General features: G+C 59.6%; 3 protein-coding genes and 1 long non-coding RNA gene across 13 annotated transcripts; 2 read left to right on the top strand and 2 right to left on the bottom strand.

The window, feature by feature from the left end:
• Nucleotides 1-1084: 1084 nt before the first annotated feature.
• Nucleotides 1085-3613, top strand: LOC125701750 (somatomedin-B and thrombospondin type-1 domain-containing protein-like). Of its 2 annotated transcripts, XM_048964205.1 has the most exons (6): nucleotides 1085-1174; nucleotides 1523-2179; nucleotides 2691-2873; nucleotides 2946-3036; nucleotides 3152-3325; nucleotides 3479-3613. In XM_048964205.1, the coding sequence occupies exons 2-6, from the start codon at nucleotides 1687-1689 to the stop codon at nucleotides 3582-3584; spliced, it is 1047 nt and encodes a 348-aa protein (XP_048820162.1). In that variant the 5' UTR covers nucleotides 1085-1174; nucleotides 1523-1686; the 3' UTR covers nucleotides 3585-3613. The 2 variants fall into 2 exon arrangements, with proteins under 2 accessions (XP_048820162.1, XP_048820163.1); XM_048964206.1 differs by having other exon boundaries at nucleotides 1139-2179.
• Nucleotides 3614-3734: 121 nt separating this feature from the next.
• LOC125701819 (myb-related transcription factor, partner of profilin-like) lies at nucleotides 3735-5615 on the bottom strand. The gene is made up of 2 exons (XM_048964342.1): nucleotides 4485-5615; nucleotides 3735-4306 (listed from the first exon to the last, which is right to left on the bottom strand). Exons 1-2 carry the CDS (start codon nucleotides 5131-5133, stop codon nucleotides 4140-4142), a joined length of 816 nt encoding a protein of 271 aa, XP_048820299.1. The 5' UTR covers nucleotides 5134-5615; the 3' UTR covers nucleotides 3735-4139.
• Nucleotides 5367-15707, bottom strand: LOC125701817 (thyroid adenoma-associated protein homolog). Of its 9 annotated transcripts, none has more exons than XM_048964332.1 (31): nucleotides 15570-15707; nucleotides 14941-15118; nucleotides 14786-14872; nucleotides 14607-14634; nucleotides 14387-14535; nucleotides 14177-14299; nucleotides 13926-14046; nucleotides 13605-13759; nucleotides 13274-13358; nucleotides 12992-13128; nucleotides 12631-12828; nucleotides 11879-12548; nucleotides 11643-11795; nucleotides 11445-11554; nucleotides 11216-11376; nucleotides 10928-11094; nucleotides 10629-10814; nucleotides 10351-10496; nucleotides 9650-9784; nucleotides 9424-9528; nucleotides 9066-9266; nucleotides 8756-8906; nucleotides 8371-8596; nucleotides 8062-8298; nucleotides 7759-7984; nucleotides 7443-7649; nucleotides 7013-7251; nucleotides 6724-6906; nucleotides 6374-6640; nucleotides 6104-6291; nucleotides 5367-6021 (listed from the first exon to the last, which is right to left on the bottom strand). In XM_048964332.1, the coding sequence occupies exons 1-31, from the start codon at nucleotides 15680-15682 to the stop codon at nucleotides 5750-5752; spliced, it is 5604 nt and encodes a 1867-aa protein (XP_048820289.1). In that variant the 5' UTR covers nucleotides 15683-15707; the 3' UTR covers nucleotides 5367-5749. The 9 variants fall into 9 exon arrangements, with proteins under 9 accessions (XP_048820289.1, XP_048820290.1, XP_048820292.1 ...); XM_048964333.1 differs by having other exon boundaries at nucleotides 13605-13756; XM_048964334.1 differs by having other exon boundaries at nucleotides 5786-6021; nucleotides 6104-6247.
• LOC125701820 (uncharacterized) lies at nucleotides 9810-11772 on the top strand. The gene is made up of 3 exons (XR_007380370.1): nucleotides 9810-10266; nucleotides 11224-11393; nucleotides 11670-11772. It is a non-coding gene; the product is annotated as an uncharacterized LOC125701820 (long non-coding RNA).
• Nucleotides 15708-17275: the final 1568 nt, after the last annotated feature.

Below are 17275 nucleotides of genomic sequence, written 5' to 3'. Positions count from 1 at the left end.
TGTTACTTTGTTTATTTCTTTTTTCTTTTTTTTCCAAAAATAGGAGGAAATAGGTGCTTATTTTCCAAGCCCTTCTGCTCCAAAGCTCAGGAGCATGCAGTCTGTGGCACAGGGCATTGTTTTAATTTTACTGGAGGTGCTGGAAATGGTTATCAGTAAGAAAAATCATCAAGAATAGATGCTAACAGTACAGATTTGCTCAGAAGATAGCGTGACATGGGAAAGCATGTTTGCTGCCCAGTGTGTGCCAGCATGAACATCATGTATGAGAGAGAGGAAGAAGATGCTGCAAGAAGCAATTCGTGCTGCTTGAAGGCTGGGGAGCCGTTCTTCCACAGACTTTGTAAGGATGGTCATTGGGAATAAAGGAGGCTGCTGCATGTACAATACCAGAAGGCAAGGTCAGAGTCGAGGTAGCCGAGCAGTGCCGTTGTTCCTATTGAAACATGCAGTTTTATTGGCACAAGAATTGCAGCTGTGATGTAGGAGTGCTTTTCGCAGTCACAACCCTCCAGGTCTTCATGAGGAAGATGGGAGCTGGGACAGCATGTGTTTATGATCGAAATTTAAGATGAATCTTGATATATCTACTGAAAAATTGCACATTTTGGACTTCTGATTCGCATTCCTCTTTCTGCTACAGTGGAGCATTCACAGGGATGCAAGTGCAATTAGCACTTCTTTGGCTGATGACAGTGTGAATCTGAGACAGCAGCGATCCTAATTCATGCCTGGGTCTTCACTGTGGGTACGCTGCGCCGTGCCGAGCAGCAGCAGCCTTCAGCCGAAGGAAGCGCAGGAAGCGAACCCGCAGCCCCGCACCGCCTGAACCACGCCGCACAGAGCTGCTCCTGTCAGGCGCCCCACGGCTCTCGCGTCGCCCCCTGCTGATGGGAGGCGGTACTGCATGCACCGGAGCGGCGCTACGTCCGCATGTCCGTACGCGTGCGTGGCAGAGCCTGGAGGACTTGTACCATAGAGCTTGGCGGACTGTCGGTGCAGAGCGGTAACAGAAGAGAGATGCTTCTTCCGCATCTGGGAGCGCATGTGTATTGCTGCCTGGAAGATCGCTATAGATACAGGCAGAGCGGAAACCTGGAAGTAGTGATTTTCGTTCAGTCTGGCAGCCCTGCCTGTAAGCCCTCTTGGTCAGCGACGGGAAAGGAGGGGCATGGTAGGTGCTCCCCATCAGAAACGCTGCCCTGAGCAGCACTGGAGGATCACAAAATCATAGAATGGTTGGAGTTGGAAAGGACCCCCAAAGGCTGTCTGTTCCCACAGCCTGCAGTGCACAGGGACACCCACAGCTCCAGCAGTGCTCACAGCCCCGTGCCCTGAGCGTGGCTGTGTGCAGGGATGGGGCAGCACCAGCTCTCTGGGCACCCTGTGCAGTGCCTCACCACTCTCATTGCAAACAAATTCCTTATACCTAACCTAAATCTCCCCTCTTTTAGTTTGAAACCATCTCTCCTTGTCTTGTCACGTAGATCCTGCTAATGAATCTGTCGTTTCTTTCTTACAGCCCCTTTAGATACTGAAGGGCCACTCTCAGCTCTCCCTGGAGCATTCTGCTCTCCAGGCTGCACAGCTTCGCAGCCCTTCTCTCAGCCTTTCCTGATAGAGAAGATGTTCCATCCCTTGAGTTAGTTTTGTGACCCTCCTCTGGACACACTCTGACAAGGTGCTATGGACCTGTCCTTCCTCCCAAGGGGACAAGAAGGGATGCGGTACAGTAATGCCCTACTTGGATCTCCACCTTACCAGCAGCATCAGCTAGAAGGGCTACTCCAGCTCCTTGCACTTTGCTCCCTCTCCATTGGTCACCCAGCTCAGCTCAGCAAGGTGGTTGGAATGGGGATGTGTGTACAGCCAGGCGCCAGGGCACTGGAGCAGAACGAAAGGCGCTTGATCCCCACGTCCAGGCAAGGGGCGGTGCGGTGCAGCCCAGCCTCTCAGGGGACAGCCGGGCACTGCGGCAGCATGCAGGGGCTGCTGCTGTGCGGGGGGTGGCTGCTGGCTGCTGGCTACGTGCTGGGTGGCTGCCGGCACCGCTGTTGCCCAGGCAGGAACAACGCCTGCTGGGCCAGCAGTGCACGCCACACTCGCTGCTATTGCGACTCGTACTGTGAGAGGACAGGTGACTGCTGCCAGGACTACCAGGCTGCGTGCCGCCGTGCCGGTGAGCAGTGGGGCAGGGTGAGGGTGGTGGGTGTCGTGTCGGTGAGGTTTTGCTGTTCCCACCTGTGGTCCCTGTGAAAGGTGATGAGCTGTGTTACAGCTGGGGCTGTAGGTGGGTGTGTCTCAAATGCCATCCCGGTTTTCTGCTTTTTTCTCTGTTCATTGAGGGATCCCGCAGCGTGTTCTGCAGCTGGACATGACAGCAGCAGCAGTGCTGTCACTGCGAGCTCCAGAGCTGATTTTTGGGATGTGGGTACCAAGGGCTGAGCCACACGCCTATCACTGCTGCTCAGGGTCGGGGGCTGTGCTGGACATCAGCACTGTCAGCGCTCCGTAATCTCCACAGAGATTAGTGAGGTCCCAGCTCAGCTCGATGCAGAGCCTGACAATAAAAGCACACTATGCTGTGGGGCTGAACCACGGGGGTCCCCCTTCTCCCTGCTGTGCACAGATTCTCCCCACTCCCGTTCCTTCTTCTTCTACGCTATTGAATCTCTTTTCTCTCTTCTCAGCAGTGGGCTGTGCAGTGGGGCCGTGGGGGCCCTGGAGCAGCTGCAGCTCCCCATGCGGGGTGGGCAGCAAAGACCGCAGCCGCCAGGTCACCGTGCCCCCCCGGCACGGCGGGGAGCCCTGCCCTGACCTCAAGCAGCGCCGTGGGTGCCTGGGGGATGACCCGGCCTGTGGGGCTGCCAAAGGTAATGCAGGACCCCCTTCTAGCCCTGCACTGTAGTGGCTGTCACCACCTCACCATTGCTGCTCTGTGCCAGGGGTGGCCAAACTGCTCCCCGATTCCTTCAGCCCAGACATCAGGGATCCCTGGCGCAGAACTGGGATGCAGCAGTCAGAGGAGTCACCCAGGTAGGTATGGGGCTATGACCCCTTTGCACACCCTATCCCCAACCCCCCGCAGAACCCCTGTAAGCTCCTATAAAGCAAACACTTTACTTCCAACCATTATTTTTCCCCAAACCAGCTCCCACCTCCCCATCTCCTGCAGCTTTTTCCGCCTGACGCAGGTGGCAGCTGCCTGTCGTGGGCAGCCCTGGAGCCGCAGGCTACAGCGGGACAGGCGGGTGTGCGTTGAATGCTGGGGGGACACAGCCCATGGGCATCCCCAGTGTGATGGATATGGGGTGCAAGGAGCCAGGTAGGCAAATCTGGGGAGGAATGTCCTTTGGGAAATGCCATGTGCCCTAAGGGCACTTCCGAGAGGCATTCCATCTTCCTCCCCATTAAAAATGATAATTTAGCATCTATATTTTTTTACAGCAGGACAACATTTGCTGGGTTTTCCTTACAGGACGTTTTGGGTGGCCACCTTCATAGCAGGGTGCCAGGGCTCGTGGGTGCGGGAGGCTCTGCAGGAGGGCTGCGCCTGTCCACCCCCAGCATTCATCTTTGTATAGGTGAGCAGAGCCCAATTCCTTTAAGGGCATCTCGGCTGCTTGGTGTGGTGTGAGGAGCACAATTAAAGGTGGCACGGAAAGCAAGGGCATGGCTGTGGCGATGCTGTTCGGGGCAGAGTGCCCTCAGGTTGGGTATTAAGAAAAATTCTGCTCTGAAAGAGCAGCAAAGCATTGGAACAGGCTGGGAAGTGATGGTGTCACCATCGATGGAGGTGTGACACTGGGGGATGTGGTTTATTGGGCATGGTAGCAACGGATCAATGGTTGGATTCAATGATAACAGAGGTCTTCTCAAATCTTAACAATTTTATCATCATATGGCACCAACATCGCTGTCCCCAGTGCCTGCTTGTCCCCCCCTGCCACCCTCAGGTGGCTTCAGCTGAGGCCCCCACCTCAGCCATACAGCACCATACCCACATCCCACATGGCTCACTTTATTCAGCCCCATGCACCACAGCACCCAGCAGTCCGTGTGGGCACCCGGCAAGTCCCAAAATGTTCAATATCCCCAGGAGCAGCAGCACAGGGCTCCTGGCATCACCCCGCAGCCCCTCACGTGCCCAACTCCCTGCGCAGCTTCAGGATTTCCAGGAGGAGCTTCTCCTTTTCCAGCACGATCTTCTCCTTCTGCAGTTGCAGGGTCTCCTTCTGCAGCTCCAGGATCTCAGTATGCAGCCGCCTCTGCTTTTCTGACAGCTCCTCGGAGGCCGCTGTGCCACCTGCATGGAATGAGGGAAGGTGTTAAGGCTAGGAGGGGAGTGGGAATGGGGTTCTGGTGAGGGCAAAAGGGAGATATCACCAAACTGCTGCAGCATCGCTGCCCGAAGTGGATGCAGAACCTCACTCTGGTGTTGGAAATGGGATCGGGAGTCCCAGCACGGATTGGGGGCTGCTCACCGTTGTCGTGCGGGGGCCCGGGGCTGCCCGTTCCCAGCGATGCGGGACTCGCCATGGCCTCGAGGCACGGCCACGCCAGCGCGGGGCTCGGCGGGCACTTAACGCGGGGCGGCTCGGGGTTGCCAGGCGGAGGTCCGGGGGCTGCGCCTTGCGGCTGGGCGGCCCGGGGGGCGGCCGGTCCTGGGGCGGGCTGCAGCCTGCTCTCCGCGCCGGGCAGCGGCCGCTCCTCGGGGCCGGGGAAGCGTTCTGGAGCGGGGCCGCGCGGCAGCGGCTCGGGGGCGGCCGCGGGCAGCCCGAAAGACAGGGCGGGCGGAGGGCCGGGCTTGTTGAAGAGGGCGAAGATGTGATGGAAGAGCCGCTCCTGGGGCCGCTGGCGGAGTAGCGGGTGTTTGTCGGCCGCCAGCTCCCGGCGCGCGTCCAGCACCATGTTATGCCACTTCTTGCGGATCTCCTCGGCCGTCCGCCGCACCACCGGGCTCAGCGCGTTGACGGCGGCCGCGATCTCCTCCCACGCGCGTTGCCGGTCCTGCGTGTTGCGGTAGCGGCCGCTCTTGGGGATGAGGATGTCCTTGCGGAGGCTGAACTCCTCCAGGATGAGGAATTTCTCCTCGTCCGAGAACTTGATGCGCTTGGGCTTGGCCGCGCTCATACCGCCCTGCGGCGGGGACGGGGGCTCAGGGGTTCCCCCCGCCCCGTGCTCCCGAGTCCTCCGCCCCCGGCTCTCACCTTCCACCGGGCCGGGCCGCCGCGGGAAGCGGATGTGCCGCGTCCTGTTCCGCGCCGGGGCGGAGCCGGTACCGGGGCGGAGCAGCGGGAGCCCCGCGGAGGCCGGCCGGACGCGCTGAGCCCGCAATCTCAGGCAGGGAGAGGCTTCCACGGCGCGGCTGCTGCGGGGCTCTTTATTTGGAATAGAAAACCCGGGCTGGGCGCAAAATACAGCTAAAACACCGGATAAAAAAGGTGGTGGGAGGGCAGCGGGGTAACAAGGAGAGCGCCTGTGCGCGTCCCATCCTCCCAGCCGGATCCCAGCGAGCAGCGCAGGAGAGGTGCGGGCGATGCCGCACCGGTGGCGGTGGGACGGAGCCGCCGCTGTGCCCTGCCCGCTGCTGCTGCTGCATCCAGGCACAAAGGGAGTGGATGCATCCTGCTACCCCTGAGTTCCACCCCTGTACCCGCAGCCATGCTGCAGGGAGCACCCAAAAAACGTCAGGATGCGGCCACGAGAAGCAGGACCCCTCGGTGACATTGCTCCGTGCCCACAGCCATCAGCCGTCCCCATGTGCTTCTCCCTGCTCTGCCGGCACAGTGCTCTGTCGGGGAGCAGGGCCCAGCCCGTGCTGTGCCAGTAGCACCTGCACCAGAGCCAGCTCCTGCTCCAGTTCCTGGGCACCACAGTCTAACCCCAGCACAGCTCCATGCTTGTCACCCAGCACCCGGAGCACACGGGCAACCAGCTGTGCCCTCACCAGCAGCAGGGCCAAGGCAGCACGCAGCATGGCACAGCCCAGCGCCTTCATCCAGCAGCGTGCAGCTGATTCTGCAGGGAGAGTAACAGAAGGTCCAGTGAGCACTGGGCTCTTTGGGACCACAGGTTTCCCAGCCCAGGGCTGCCACCATACCGTGGCTCCATCGCTGCTGGCAGTAGTGCAGGTCCTGCAGCACACCGGGGCCTGCAGCCTGCAGCCAGTGCAGGGCAGAGCTGGGAGCCTTCTCCAGGAGCTGCAGCAGGAAGGGCAGCAGCTGCTGCGCCAGGGCGGCTGGCTCTGCAAACACATTGGGCTCATCCTCCTTGTACAGGCTGGGGGGGCTGCAGGGGAGCAGTGGGGACATAAAACCTCTTGCCACCCAATGCTCCTCCCTTCCCAACCCTTGCAGGGGGCTGTACTCACGTGTCAGCCTCCAGGTCCTCTATGATGGCCCTGAGGTTGGGCTGGGGCACGTGCTGCAGCAGTGAGCTGAAGGTCTCGGGGTGATGCCCAAACTCATCCAGGAGGAGCTGTAGGAGGCTCAGCAGCCCCACGTTGCCCTGCACAAAGATGCAGCCATCTCCTCCCGGCTGCCCCCGGCCATGCTGGACTAGGCTCACAAAGCCTGCAGCCTCATGCCGTACATCAGGGTCCTCATCTTGCAGGAGGTGAATGCTCATGTTTATCACCCTGCGGAGGAAGGAAAGCATTGCTGCATGCCCAGTGGGTGCAGTAGAGGAGGGAGCACACATACAGGGCCGCTTAGGACCTACCGCAGTGCCACAGGGACGAGCCAGGGGCAAGAAGCCCCCCGGCATTGCTGCAGCATCTCGGTGCCTGCTGTCTGCAGGGAGCACGCAGCTGCCAGCCGCAGCACCTCATCTGCCACGGGTCGGCCACACGCCTCCAGCATCGTGCACCACCGCTGTACCAGCAGGGCATTCTCGGCCCCAAACCTGAGTGGAGCAGAGGAAGTGGTCACACACAGCTCCTGGCTTACGGACCACCTGGAGGTCACAGGACCCAGGCACAAAGCCCAGGGCTCTGATCCCACAGCCCTACCCCACAGTGAGCAGCAGGCTGGCAGCACACAGCGCCTGGGAGAGGAGCTCTGGACCAGGGCGCTCCGTCTCCATCACAAGGAGCAGTATTTCCACACATGCTAAGGCAGAGCCCTGGAGCTTCTGGGAAGCTTCCCGAGACCAAGATGGGCAGCTTCTGCAAAGATGCATCAGAGCTTCAAGGTACAATCTCAGGAACTCTTTGTTCCCTCTGTCTTGCAGCACTGACTGTAAGTTCTCCTGGTCAACAGTAGGAAAGAATGGACAAGGTCAGTACTCCCCATCAGCAAAGCCCTCAGAAACGCTGTCCTGAGCAGCACCTGAGGGTGCACTGAAGCTGTGCTTCCTCCCAAGAGGTCAATGAGGGACAAGGAGGGACCACTGTGCATTAGTGTCCCACTTTGGATCTGTGATTTTGAGCCCCACTGTACCAGCAGTGTCAGATGGAGGGCCCTTTCTAGCTCCTCGCATTCTGCTCTTTTCCCATCGGTCACCCAGCTCAGCACAGCAAGGTGGACATCGGGGTGCGGATGTTGCAGAAGTGAGCAGACAGTGTGGATTCTCTTGCTGTCAGCCTGTCGGGCTGCCTCACTGCAAGCAAAGCGGGCCATAGTCTGGTGGAGAATAGCTGCACCCACCTGGAGGGAAACAGAGACCTTCTCTCAGTGCTCTGCTCCTGGGCACAGGACAAGGATGGGCTCCCACCTCCCATGCCCTAAGCTTTACAGCAGGGAACAGGAGCAGTACCTGCAGCTCAGCACAGCCCGGCTCCCTGCCCAGTTTGAGGTTGCCCAGCTCAGCACTGACAGCATCCCAGATGCTCTGTGTGAAGCTGGGGCTGAGGGAACTGGGCAGGAGGGCGAGCACCTGGAGGAAGGCGGCACGGACAAGCGGGCAGCGCTGGGCAGGGCTGAGCAGCCAACCCTGCGCCTCCAGCTGCAGGGCCACGGGATGCAAGGCCTCAGCAGGCAGCCTGTGGGGACACACACCCTCACCGTGGGGCCCAGACAGAGAGGCACCACAGCCATGGGGCAATGCAGGGTCACTCACCCGTCGGTGCCTGGGTGGGGGGCCAGCAGTGCCTGCATCTGCAGCAGGTGCCCATGCAGGGTGTTGTGTGAGCTGATCCCCCCGGGTGCAGGAAGCTGCTGGGCCAGATGCAGAAGCAGAGCCGGGCGCTGGGACGGTGGGACGACAGGAATCAGAGCTTTGGCAGCCATGGCTCGCACGGCATAGATGGGGCTCCCTGCCAGCTCCAGCAGCGGCTCCAGAAAGTGAGTGGAGGGACTACGGAGTAAAACAGGCACAGTGTGGTGACACACCGAGGAGTGAACATCTACTGCCAGCACTCTGCCTTACCCACTGGGGTCATCGGGGCCAGGCTGCAGCTGTGCCAGCAGTGTGAGGATGGCGTGCAGTGCAGGACGCAGGTGAGGTCCCCCTGGCACAGCTGCTCCCAGCTCGGCCAGCAGCACAGCACCCAGCTGTGGGTGCTGCCCTAGGAATGCGGGCAGGCTCAGCCCCTCCACCAGGCAGCCCTCAGCACTGCTCTGCTTCTGGCCCAGCAGCCGTGTGGTGAGAGCACCTGTGGGGAGGGAGCACATCAAACACTCCTGAAGGGCAATGCCACGTTCCAGTCCTGGGATCCACCCAAAAGAAGGGATGAGGATGTGCACCCGTGCTTTGGAGTGCAGTTCTGGTTCCTGTTTCCCCATGGGCACCGCTGCAGGGCTGGGGTACTCACTGAAGAGCTGGATGGCCGCATTCCTCATGGCCCAGCAAGGCGAGCTCAGTCCCTGCAGTGCCAGGGCCACCATTGGTGTAGCATGCCGCAGCAGCGCAGTGCCCAGCCCTGCACCGCGCACCAATGTTTGCAGCACGTGCAGGGCACACACCTGAAAGAGAGTGTGTGAGCTCAGCCGTGCTGCACCAGGCACCAACAGCCTCATGCTGCAGTAGCCAATGCAGACAGATCCCTCTGAGGGGCTCTGTGCAGACCACCCCATTCCCAAGCTGGCTTTAATGGCAAAGGGATCAGTGTGCACTGCAGTCACCTGTGGGAGGTCAAGGGTTTGGTCCCAATCCTGTGGCAGGGCCATGGTGGCCAGTCCCAGCAGTGTCTGGATGCAGCGGGTCAGAAGTGGACGTGCCTGGGCTGGGTTTTCCCCACTGACAATGCAGAGGAAGAGCATGGGGAAGCCGGCAGCACGGCGCGTTATTGAGCTGCTCCGGGGTCCACTCAGTGCTTCTAACCCCTGAGAAACAAAGCCCATCCAGACCGGTGAAACCTGCCTGGTGGAGCCCGCAGCCTCCCTGCAGGGAGCAACCAGCACCAGCCTGCAGCATCTCCCCAGGGCTGGAGGATACGGATGCTGGAGATGAGTGGAACGCAAGCAGGAACAGGCACAGTACCTGGTCCAGTATGATCTGTGGTATCACCTGCATCTCTGTGTCAGGGTGGTTTAGCAGAGCAGCACAGAACTTGGTGAAGCCCATGCTGCAGCCTTCCACTGCTCCCTAGGGCAGAGCGATGTCAGGACTCCCTGCTCTCCACCCTCCCACAGCCCCCAGGGCTGCAGGATGGATCAGGAAGGGTGGGAGAGAGGCCGAGCTCACCCCAGGCAGGCCATGTGCTTACCCAGTGCCGGCACCGCAGCAGGATCTCTTGGAAGACTGTTGCAGCTGTCTGCAGGCTGGCAAGGGGCAGGAGGTGCTTTGTTCCAGGGGATGACAGCAGCAGCTCAGCCAGGCCTCCCAGCAGCAGCCCAACTTCCTGGGGAGAGCCAGGGTGTGGAGGAGGCAGCAGAGCTGCCCAACACTTCTGTCCTCCCTACGCCCACCGTGGCAGAGCTGCCCAGCAAGGACTGCTATTGCTCAGCCCATGACCACCAAGATGCTTTTGAGCACACAGCCTCTGCAGCATTTTCTCAGCCTGCTGCATGCCCTGCATAGCAGAAATGTTCTTTTTCCAGGCTGTTGCTGGGCAGGCTTTAGGTAAGAGGCTGTGATGGGTGCTGTCAGAAGGGAGCTGTGACAGGTACCTTCAGTGCAGCTCAATACAGCTGCAGGGCTGTGAGGAGGGCCAGCCCAGCTCCTGCCCAGCTGGGCATTATCAGTGCTGGGAAAGCAGCTGAGCTATAAAAGAGCAGTGAGGAAGGGGGGGGTTGCTTTTGGAGATGGAAAGCTGCGGTCTCTCCATCTTTTGTCTTCCACTCCACTTCCCAGGAGAGAAGCAAAAGCTATGGTAGCCTCCAGGTAAGTACACTGCTCCTCTGCCCCCTGTCACCAGTGAGGGTAGATGCCCAGCAACTGGGCTGTACCATGGGGAGATGCTCCTACCTTCACTGACACCCAACAGCAGGTCAGGATCAGACTGTGCTCCTCTGACAGCAGAACTGAGTCCTCTTCCTCCTCCCGTTGGCCCTTCCCCAGCATGATGAGTGAGCCAATTGCATTCCCCATGTCTGCAAATGATGGAGCAGCCACTGCAAAAGGAAGCTTCATCTGAGCCTTAAGAAAGGTTGCTCCTGGCAGTGTGGAGGACTGCTGGAGCTCACAGCTGAGTCCAAGATAGCAGTAATAGAGGTGAAAATGGCTCCTTGCAGGGACTCTCTCACCTTGCTGCTCAGCTTCAGGCCCCTGCTGGCTCTGCAGAGCCCCCAGCAGCAGGGAGGTGATGTCCCTTGCAGTGCCCACCAGGCTGCTGAGCAACTCCTGCCAGCCTTGTGCTGACTCTGCTGTTTGCATGCAGGTGACCACCTCAGGCACCTGTAGCAGGCACCTCCGCAGGGCTGCAAGCACACCTGAACAACACCCATCTCATGTTACGGCAGGGCTTGGGGCCATCTGACATTCCAAAAATGAGATGTATGGCTGGAGAGGGAATATGGAGCTCCTCCAGAGCCCAGGCACGCACCATGCATTGGTGCTATGGCTGCTGCCTGCAGCAGGTTCTGTTGAGCTGTGGCAAGCTGGGTCTGCAGTACCCACAGGAGGTGCTGGGCGAAGTATAGGCTGCGGTTTGTCAGTGTCTGGGCTGTGTTGGCCTCCAGGGCCAGGAGCTTCAGGGTGCTGCTGTCTGACCTGGAGCAAGAGGTGGACGTTGATGGTGTGCAGGCCCCAGCCCTACTTTGCCTCCACTGTTGCAGAGCCAAAGCAACTCTTTAGGCTGCCAAGAGTTGCCCTGCCCATCCCACGCTCGTACTTCTGCAGGATTGTCTTCATAAGCACTGCTCCGACTTCGGCCTCCTGCACGCGGGGGCTGCTGAGGGCATCCTGGGCCAACTGGAGCAGTGCTGGAGTGAGGGTCTCAGGGAATGGTGCAGGGAAGTAGCGGATGAGCAACTCTGAGGCCATGTCCCTGATCTGCCAGAGGAGGAGAGGTGAGAATGGGGAGATGGGTTGGGGGGAGTAGGGCAGCAGGTGGCACCCACCTCGTTGGTACTGTCCTGCAGGCAGCCCAGCAGTGCCAGCAGGTTGGGCTGGGAAAAGAAGTCCCAGCAGCCACTCTGCCTGGCATGGGCCAAGAGCGTGGCCATCGTCCCTGCAGGGATGAGGATGAAGGCGGTGAAATAGGGCAGAGGAACAGCCCGAGAGTCCAGGGGTGGTCTGGCTGGGGTGTCCCTACTCACGTGGGGGCTGTCCTTTCTTCCTCTCAGGGCTCCAGGTGTCTGTACAGGTCTCCAGAATGGCCGTCAGCAGGAGCAGAGCCGTCTTCTTCCTCTGGTAGTTGGCCCAGGGGGTGAGCGAGGAGATGCAAAGCTGCAGCAGCCACTCCACAAAGTCTGCAAATGGAGAACCCAGCACCGTGGCCACCTGCCTGCCAGGCCCCTAGGGCTGTTCGGAAGTGCTATGGTGGCCATCTCACCTACAGCCTGTGCCAGCTGTCCCACTCCCTCGCCCCTTGGCTCCTTGGGGTCCTTCCCCCGCAGCCGTGCCAGCGCACCGTCCCGCAGCCGCCCCAGCACCTTCTTCAGGGCTGCCTGCAGCAGCTGCCGGAAGGCAGACGTGTGGCAGTTGAGGTTGAGGGGCAGGAACTCCCGCAGCAGACGCTCCTCAGCGCCTGCCAGGCTGTGCCTGGGGCCACTGCACAGCAGCCCCAGTGCTGCCAGCCGCACTCCTTCCTCACGGGCACGCAGGCAGGCCTGCAGCCGTGCTGCCTCCTCAGCCCGCAGCGCTGTGACCCCAGCTGTGCTCCTCTGCACCCGCAGCAGTGACACCCAGGCCCGCAGTGCGGCTGCGTCCGCACCACTGAACTGAGCGGCCAGCAGTGTGCCAGCAGCTGGGAGCTGCCGCAGCGTCCAAGGCAGGAGGTGGTTGGTGGCGTTGCTGTGCAGGATGGGCAGGGGTGAACGCAGCGCCTGGCTGAAGAGTGGCAGCCAGTGCTGTGCCCAGAGCTCAGCCTGCTCGTCACCCTGCCCCTGGGAGCACTGCTGCTGAACCAGGGCCCTGTACAGCTCAGTGGCCGTGGGGCACAGGTGGTTGGTAGCCAGGCAGTTCAGGAGGTGCTGTGGCAGCATGGGGCAGGCGTCCAGCACCTATGGGAAAGGCCATGAGCACCTGATGAGCCACCTCTACCCACTGCATCGCTAATAGGGATGCAACCTTGCCATCCCCTACCTGCTGGCTGCCCACGTAGGGAACAATGGCACACAGGGGCACATATCTGGCCTTGATCTGCCACGGCATTGAGACTGCTCTCTGCAGCATCTGTTGGTAGAGGGGTCTCTCCTGGTCCTTAAAATGCTGGCATTCCAGGTGGTAGATCTCCACCAGGAGTCTGAAGGAGCTCTGGATGAACTCAGATACACCCTCCACCTGGGGAAGGATGGAAACCAAGGTTTCCCTTCTGAATTCCTGCTTTAGAAGAGACCCTGTCGCCACGTACTTCTAAAAGGCAGCCATGGGTTAGGGAGCTGGGGATGGCAGGAGATGGCTCATCTCATTGCAGCAGTGCTGGGGGTGCCCTCTCCAGCCTTACCGGGGCTTCGGCATTGTCCCATAACAGCCGAGTGAGCTCCTGCAGCAGCTTGGCATCCTTGGCCAGGAGGCGGCTGCCCTGCAGGTGCCAGAGCTCAGGAAGGTTCTCCTGGACGCGCCGCAGCCACAGCACCAGCACTGGAAGTGGACAGGCCCCAGTGCTGAGCTCAGCTGGGCTGTGGGGCTCAGGGAGCCATCAGCCCAGACAGATACAGCCCAGGGGGGATGGCATTCAATGGACTGGAGCAGCACTGGCAGCCCCACCAGCAGGTTTGTCTCCTACCTTGGAAGCAGTGGTAGTGGCAGTCCTTCTGCTCCTTGCTCAGGGTGCACACGGTGGGAAAGAGCACATCCAGCAGCAGGCAGGCCTGCAGAAGCACAGTGGTCAGTGAGCAGGCAGATGGGGACTTCCAAGGGAAAAAAGCCTCAGTACAAAACAGGAGAAAGCTTGGCATCCATGTGAGCTTTATGTGACTGCCTAGCAGCCCTCAGCTCCAGGAGAGCAGCTCAGCTTTTGCTGTGTGATTCAGAGCAGGTTGCTGTGTCAGTAGTGACTTTACCCCAGACTCCCACTGCTGGGTGAGGGGCTCTGACCCTGGAGTAAGCCCTCATACCTGGCAGGTGCTGCCCTCCAACTGGCTGCAGAGGATGTCCGCACGGCAGCACGTCAGCAGTCCCCTGCTCAGCACCAGCCTCTCCAGCCCATCTGACTCTGGGACGCTGTGAGCCTCCACCATCAGCTCCCCAACTCTCAGCTCCCCTGCACCTGCTGGGAAATGGCTGCATTAAATGGGACAGAGAACCAAACTCCACCATCCATCCACTCGGTGGCCCCTGAAAGTGGACACAGCAGCAGAACTCTGACTGACGGTGAGTGTCCTGTCCCCTTTCAGTCCCTTTGCTGAGGCTCTTCCCAGTGCCATCGTAGCACACACCTCTGTCCACGAGCTGGAAGAGGGCGAGTGCAGCTCTGGCCCCGCTCTCAGGCTGTGGGGCTGTATTCAGCAGCATGCTGAGTGCCGTGCCTGCCAGCAGCCGCACATCCTTGCTCAGGGCCTGGACACAGAAAACAAATGCACATCTCTAGCCTCTATGCATTATGTGGGCAGCTACAGAGTATCCCTCTGATGCTCTAATGTTCCACTGGGGACATCAGTTGCCCCTGCAGCACCAGGACCGCACGCACCTTCCCTGCCACTGCCTCCAGCAGCAGCCCCAGGATGCGCTGCAGGGCTTCATCCTTTGCTGCTGTACTCCACACCAGTGGGGCCACATCCTTTGGCATCATCTGGAAGAGCTGGAGGCAGGCCTGGAGGAATGGAGGGGACAGTGAGGATGGCCTCCAGCACAGCTCACCTCCAAAAAACATGCATGCTTTCCTGAGGCAAGCTCCCACCTTGACAGCCAGGCAGCTCCAGGTGCCACTTGGTGCTGCTTGGCCCTGCAACACATAGCTCAGCGTGCGGGCCAGGTGCTGCAGGAGTGGGGCCAGGTTCTGCTGCCAGTGGTGACGTCCCAGGCTGCTCTCCTCTATGAACATGCATACTGCAGGAGGGGCACAGTGTCATCCGTGTCCCTCCCAGGGATGGGCAAGGGGTCAAAGAGTAGCAACTGACCTGCCTGAAGGTCCTCAGAGGACAGCACCTGGGGGGCAGAGGGACAGGCACCCTTCACACCCCACACAATGCATGGGGCAAAATCACCTCCAAAGCTCCCGTAACCAGCTCCCTTCCACAGTGACCCCAAAGGCAGGGGACCAGGGGCACGGTGGCATCCACATGCCAGCTGTTCTCACCTCTCCGTGCGGTGTCAGCCTGGCCAGCATCGTGCCCACCTCCTGCGCCAGCACAGCCTCATGGCCCACGGCCAGCTGGGTTACAATCTGCTGAGAGACCCCCCACTCAGCCCCAGAAGGACCCTAACGATCACTCATAGGGGGCCGTTACGGACCTGTTCCAGCTTCTGGAAGGCGCTGGAGCTGCCCGCTGCCTCCAGCTGGAAGGCCAGGACACAGCGCAGCAGTGGTCGCACCTCCGTCTCGCCCAGCGCCCGCAGCTCCTCCCCCAGCTCCCGTGCCAGCTGCAGGGCCTCCTCCAGATGCCTGTCCCGGCACCGCTTGGCTGTGCTCCTGCAATGGGATGGAGACGAGGTGGGGTGTACGGGGCTGGTTTGCCGTGGGAGTACCTTGGTGGAATGGAGCTTAGCATGGGTGCATCCCAACTTGTTAGAGCTGGAGTGCCCAAGCTCGGAAGGGGTTGGGGTGGGGATACCCGGGCTGCAGGAGGGTTGTGCTGGGGGTGCCCCTGCTTAATGCGGCTGGGGATTTGGGTTGGGCGAGGGCTGCTCCACCTCCATTGGGGATGCACAGGAGGTGACCCAGCTTGTAGTGGTACGGATACCCAGACTCGACTTGAACTCAGCTAGGAGTGCCGCAGCTCCACGCGGTTGCCACGCTCCCATCTCCCCCACCCGCAGCCCGCATAACAAACGCGGGGAAAAGCGCCCCACCATGGGCTCCCCTTCCTCCGAAGCGCCGTACCCCAACCCGCGCTCCAGCCGCCCGGCCCGGCCCCGCTCACCCCGCGAACTGCCGCAGGCATCGCACGCAGCACAGCACGGCGGGGCCCGGCCCGCACCGCCCCGCATCTCCGTAGAACGCGGCGCAGGCCCGCGCCTCCCGCTCGGCACCCATGGCGCGGCGCGGAGCGGAGCGGGCGGAGAGGCGGCACCGGGGCACGCAGCCGCGCCGCAGCGCCCCCTAGCGCTGAGCGGCGGAGCTCCATCCCGCGGCGCCGGATCCTGAGCTCGGGGACCTTCAGAGCGCAGCCCGTGCCTGCAGGGAGCGGGAGGGGATTTCTGCCGTTTCACCCTAGGATTTTCAAACCCTCGAAATTCACTTTTGACAAGCGAGCGGCTAAAGCAGATTAACCTTTTTGCTAATCTTCTATAATGGCTTTGGAATCTCCTTAACCAATAAGGAAATGATAAGAGCCCGTTTCTTTTCTTTTTATCTATATCTATATTGTCCTTCCTTGTCTGCATTTTTTTTTTCCTTCTTGTTTTATTTTCCCTTCCTTTTCTAACATGAAATGGCCCAGATCCTATCGCCCACAGCTGCCGTAAACACAACATCGGTAATCCCTTCCTTTATTCCTCTCCGGTAACAGGGGGCAGAGAGGTGTCTGCCGATTGGGATTGATTACAGCAGCTATCAAAAGTCTCCTTTGTAAGATCTGGATCCTAAATCACATAATTCTTTGATAAAAGAAGCATTACCGGTCCATTTTCTGAAGTGAAAGGTATGGGAGAAATGGAAAAAAAGCAATCAGCAAAGGCACTAATAGGCAGGGATGGGCAGGGAGCGGGGAAAGGCCCTTTGTGAAGGATGGGGAACGGGGATTAATCTGCTTCAGCCGTATGATTAGTACAGCTGAGAGCAGAACGGGTCTGATTTGGGGAGCAGGACCTGGCCCCACACTGTACTCATGCCAGGGCTGGGAGCTGGGGGTGGGTACCAGCAGGCTACATGGAGCTTTTCCCCTTGTATTGAATTGGTTATAATTTATGTTACAAATTCAATAGCCAAAAGAGAAGCAAAATAGAGGGATGGAAGAAAAACTGCTGACATTTGATGCACAGCAGTTTCACAGCTCTCACTGCCGTGTCGCTGGCACCACACTGCCCTGCCCACAGCACCCAGCAGCACCATTCACCAGGTGGCTTTCCTGCACCTTGCTGCAGACCTTGGCTTGCACAGCTCTACAGGGCAAGAGAACTCGGGTTTAAGCAACCTGAGCTCAGCCCTCTCCTGCAAGACTGTGTCCCCAGGCTGCTCATCTTGCTGGGCTCAGTGCGGGCACCCATCCCTTCCATGGTGATTCCCAGGGAGTGTTCAGTCCTGGTACCACGTCCTCTCCACACTGTGAGCAGGACACATCCAACACGCCTCCCCACGGGCAGCTGAGAGAGAAGTGCTTGTGTGCCACCAAGATGTGCCACTGAACTGTACCACCAAGCCAGGCCACCAATATGCTGTGAATGGCCATCATCTAATTTATTAAGGGATTTGAATCCTTACCAAGAGCATGCTAGATGAAGCATCTGTATTACTGTTCTGATTATGGCAATGAAGGTGGGGGGAAAAAAGAAGAGAAAATACAATTTCTCTGCTTTCAGCAGAAAATAAGACAACTTTTGCAGAGAGTTCTGGTGCAGCTAAAGGCTATGCTCTCATTAAAAATGACCTTTTATTAAGCTGAGCTCTCTTCTCTCTCATATTGTATGA

Source organism: Lagopus muta, chromosome 17 (assembly GCF_023343835.1).
Source record: "Lagopus muta isolate bLagMut1 chromosome 17, bLagMut1 primary, whole genome shotgun sequence".
In the NCBI taxonomy this organism is placed as follows: Eukaryota; Metazoa; Chordata; class Aves; order Galliformes; family Phasianidae; genus Lagopus; species Lagopus muta.
This window is presented reverse-complemented; position numbering and strand designations above follow the sequence as displayed.